Source organism: Citrus clementina, unplaced genomic scaffold (assembly GCF_000493195.1).
Source record: "Citrus clementina cultivar Clemenules unplaced genomic scaffold, Citrus_clementina_v1.0 scaffold_9, whole genome shotgun sequence".
Lineage (NCBI taxonomy): Eukaryota > Viridiplantae > Streptophyta > Magnoliopsida > Sapindales > Rutaceae > Citrus > Citrus x clementina.
Window position 1 is genome coordinate 15639777 of NW_006261964.1, and position 3833 is coordinate 15643609.

The 3833-nt window shown below is 32.7% G+C and overlaps 1 protein-coding gene across 1 annotated transcript in view; it reads right to left on the bottom strand.

Moving 5' to 3' along the window:
* Positions 1-3098, bottom strand: part of LOC18033315 (RPM1-interacting protein 4) — a 4099-nt gene extending 1001 nt beyond the window's left edge. Inside the window, exons 1-2 of the mRNA XM_006420886.2 lie at positions 2940-3098; positions 612-1193 (exon numbers count right to left, since the gene is read on the bottom strand). Of these exons, the coding sequence (XP_006420949.2) occupies positions 612-1193; positions 2940-2945 (588 nt within the window). The 5' untranslated portion in view covers positions 2946-3098. The remainder of the gene's footprint in view (positions 1-611; positions 1194-2939) is intronic.
* Between the last annotated feature and the right edge of the window lie 735 nt (positions 3099-3833).

Here is a 3833-nt window from a genome sequence, read left to right on the forward strand (position 1 = left end):
CAAAATAAGTTTGTACAAGAGTTTGTGGCTGTATCATTACTCTTTTTCTTGTTAGTTACATAAGCCAATCAAGAATTGTTTAACATTTGAATTAAAATTAATGTATTAAATAAAATTCAAAATCTATTACAAAAATAGTAAATATAAATACAAAGAGATAGAACTATTATAAAACACACTTACCTAAAGTTCTATTATATTTAAAATTCTCATTCAAAAAAAAAAAAAAAATTAATAGTTCAATACACGCATATGACCAAAAAAAAAAACAGATAAATGAAAAAAATAATAAAATAATAATTTATATAATAGGAAATAAATTTATTTAATAGCGGTATTAATGAGAGAATATTAAAGTTCTATTCAAATGTTTTGCCATTCAGATAAAAGTTAGAATATTTACATTTATCATTTAGACCTAAGCATCTTATAATCAGACATAAATGATAGTAAAAAAAACAAATTAAAAACCGTAAATGTCTAAAAATAAGTAAAATTCAAACTTCATACAAAAGCAAACAACCCCTAAGCGAATCTAATTAGTGTTCATGCAAATTTCATGCCAATAATAGCAACACATGTTAACAAGAAATCAAGGAGAAGAAAATTACAGTTTCGGCGCTTTGAGTAACTGGTCTCAGTCGGGATCTTCCAGGAGTCAAGGAAGCTAAGTTATTGCCACGTTCGGTTGAACCCTTTCTTTCCCATGCAGGTGAAGGCATTCCACTGACTTGAGCTGGAACCTTTGCCTGGTGATTTGCGTTTAAGGGTGAGTGTTCAATTCTGCGATCAGACCCTACATTCTGCCTTGTGGCCCTTTTAGGAGTACCAACTGAGTCTATGCTACCATGACGGTGAAGAGGTGAGTCGGTGGAAACTTTCGGATTTACAGTGTCACGGTGCTGGAGAGAATCAGAATTTGTTCTTAGGTAACCATCCTCTCGACTGCTGCTGCGAACATGGTTTGTTCTTAATGCCTCTCGACCATTTGGTGCCCCTGGGTTGGTTTCCGACTGGAAGAGAGTGGCTTGAACAGGAGAGTGATTATCTGAAAATGTGCTAGGACTTTGTTGAGGGTTACTTGGAGTCCTCTTCACATCTTTTTTTTTATGCCTTGCCTTCTCAAAAACTACCGTGTAGGGGACATCATCATTAGTCTCCCAGTCACCAAACCTGGGCATATTTACATGTTGCTGTAAAAATAAGCAGAATATAGAATAAGTAAATAAACAAACAATGCTTTGTCAGTTTTGAGACATAAACAAGTAAACCATAAGAAAGTAGTCTAGGAATCATAATTCTTGCAACCAAATATGCAGAGAAAAACAGTTTCACTGGTGAATATCGACACACAAAGTAGATCAAAAGTGTTAGTTTTTGGTCAGCATTGTGGAAAATTGTTTTCTGGATATTAATCCAGTATGTGTACTCCTATCATATAATATACATGCAGCAGTGAAAGTTGCCAATTCTGTAACAGTCAAAAGATCCATATGGGGAAACTTTTTTATAGTCCTCACTCCAGTTACATCATCAGGGGAAGAAAAAGGCATAATGGGACCATTATCAGTCGTAATGACCTCCAGAAAATACAAGCACCATGTGCTCAGACTTTCATACTCTGAAGTATTTAACAAATAGCAGACCATAAAAATGCATGTTGATTAGAATGCTGCAGACTACAATATCCATTTTGAAAAAACCCAGAAGATGCAACACAAGCAAAGCTTTAAGAAGTGCACAATTAATCTGACATGTGCAAAACAGTCATAAATAAACCAAAAGCCAGCCTAGCCATTGTTAATGGAAAACATGTCGGATATTCTTAAAAGTTACGTCGCTAGCAATTTAGCTAGCACACAGTGAGATACTTCTTCAATACTCCCAAAACAGGTATCTAAATTGTCAAAAATCCTCCCAAAATATAAATGTTGCGTCTTCACATACAAGCTTAAACCTTCTGACAGAATGGTAATTAACATGACTTCAAACCCAAGTTTCACCTTTTGGTCTTATGTTCAAATTGTTCCATACTACTGATTAGTTAAATTACAAGTTACACATTATTGCTTTATGTTCAAGCAGGGAACTTGTTGAATAAGTCCAGTTATACATGTGAAGGGCTGTGATAAGTAAAGTTTTATAACAAAACGAATGTGATGAATACAATGATATAAACTAGTTGTACTCTCGAAATCTGTATCAGCTGCTACTCTTCGCTATAACAAATTTTGCTGTGCACACAAAATTATCATCCTTAGGAAGCCGAGTCAGACTGTATACTTGATACCAAGCCAATCTCCTTGTTCGAATGTTCTTCATCGAATCAAATGAACTTTCTACATTTAAAATAAACCTTAAGCTAAGTTTTAGACCTTCAAGTTTAAGATTGCATATTAGGAGACTAAAACACATTTCAATTATTAATTTTTTCAAGCTGAGAATTTTAACTCCAAATCTTTCAAACACAAACTTATAAGAAATATAATTTGGTTATGTTTAAAATTAACCCCATTTATACGCCGGTTACACACTATTCATTGCCTTCATATGTGGTCTAACAGATAACAGTGTCAAAAGAATACACTCAAACCAGAATTGAAACCTCTATATTAAAGAAATCTAACATCTACAAAAACATAAAATAATAAAACCCAGGAGAAAAATTAACATAACTCCCGTGTAACAATCCAAAATCTAGCAACCAAACTGGAACTTATAGAATTAACATTGATGCAAATACGTACCCAGATAGCTGTCCAAAGTCAATCATTTTTTTTTTCCTTATTTTGTTCCTATAACATAATCATATTTGTAGTATATATCTGTGAACATGCTACATGAAATAAATGAAATTTATTTAAGAAAAGAAAGAAACTGCCAAACAAAATCAAACAAAGAACATAGAATAGTAACAAGATATAAGCAAAAGAACTCACAGCCATTGGTCTCGTAATTAACTTGGAAGAAATCTTGTTTGGAGTTGGAACTAATGGACAAATAATCAAATGAGTGAAACAAGTTTTGGTTCAATCCACTGACCAATTCAAGTATATATTTGTAAAGTCTCTTCACAAATGCCAACAAGCATTCTGTCAACAAAGAATATGAAAAGTCTTTGGAAAAAAAAAAAAGAAGAAAGAAAAACCCCATAACCATTGACTTTGACCATTCCAAGTCTTGCCAGTTCTCACTGACATTTCAATATTTTATTCTTTGCCTCCCTAATCATCGTTAGAGTACAATTCAAGTTAATGACCGTTCAATGTTTCTGTTGACAAAGATATCTAGACTCTAGTTGACACGAATTAGTTAATTAAAAAGATGAATTCAGTCAGCTATTCGTGGTCCCGCTAATTTTTATTTCATTAAAAAAAAAAAAAACTTCCATTGATCATTGAAAACTCTTTCGACAACTATATAAGAATTGCACTGCATTTCGTAAGGAAAATGGTTGTCAGACCATTGCTAGTAGTTGAATCTTCACCATTGTTTAGAGAATTCATTGTGTAATTTGTGGAGTCATTCAGTCACAAAGTGCTCCAGTTCATTATTTTATGCTCTTGGTTAATGTATTTGCACATACGTCTAAATAATGTTGGTGAATTTATTTTTATAAACTTTGGTGATTATTACATGTGAGTTGGGATTGATGTGAAACATCTAGTACCAAACATTCATGTTCAAAATAGATTATCGAAATCCTTTATCAAAAGTTTTCAAGTATTTGTACAACTTAAACTTATTATTACATATTAAATTACCTGTTTCGAAATGAAGACATGCTTTTTTGTATACTGCGACATTGATACGCTTGCTACATTGATTTACTA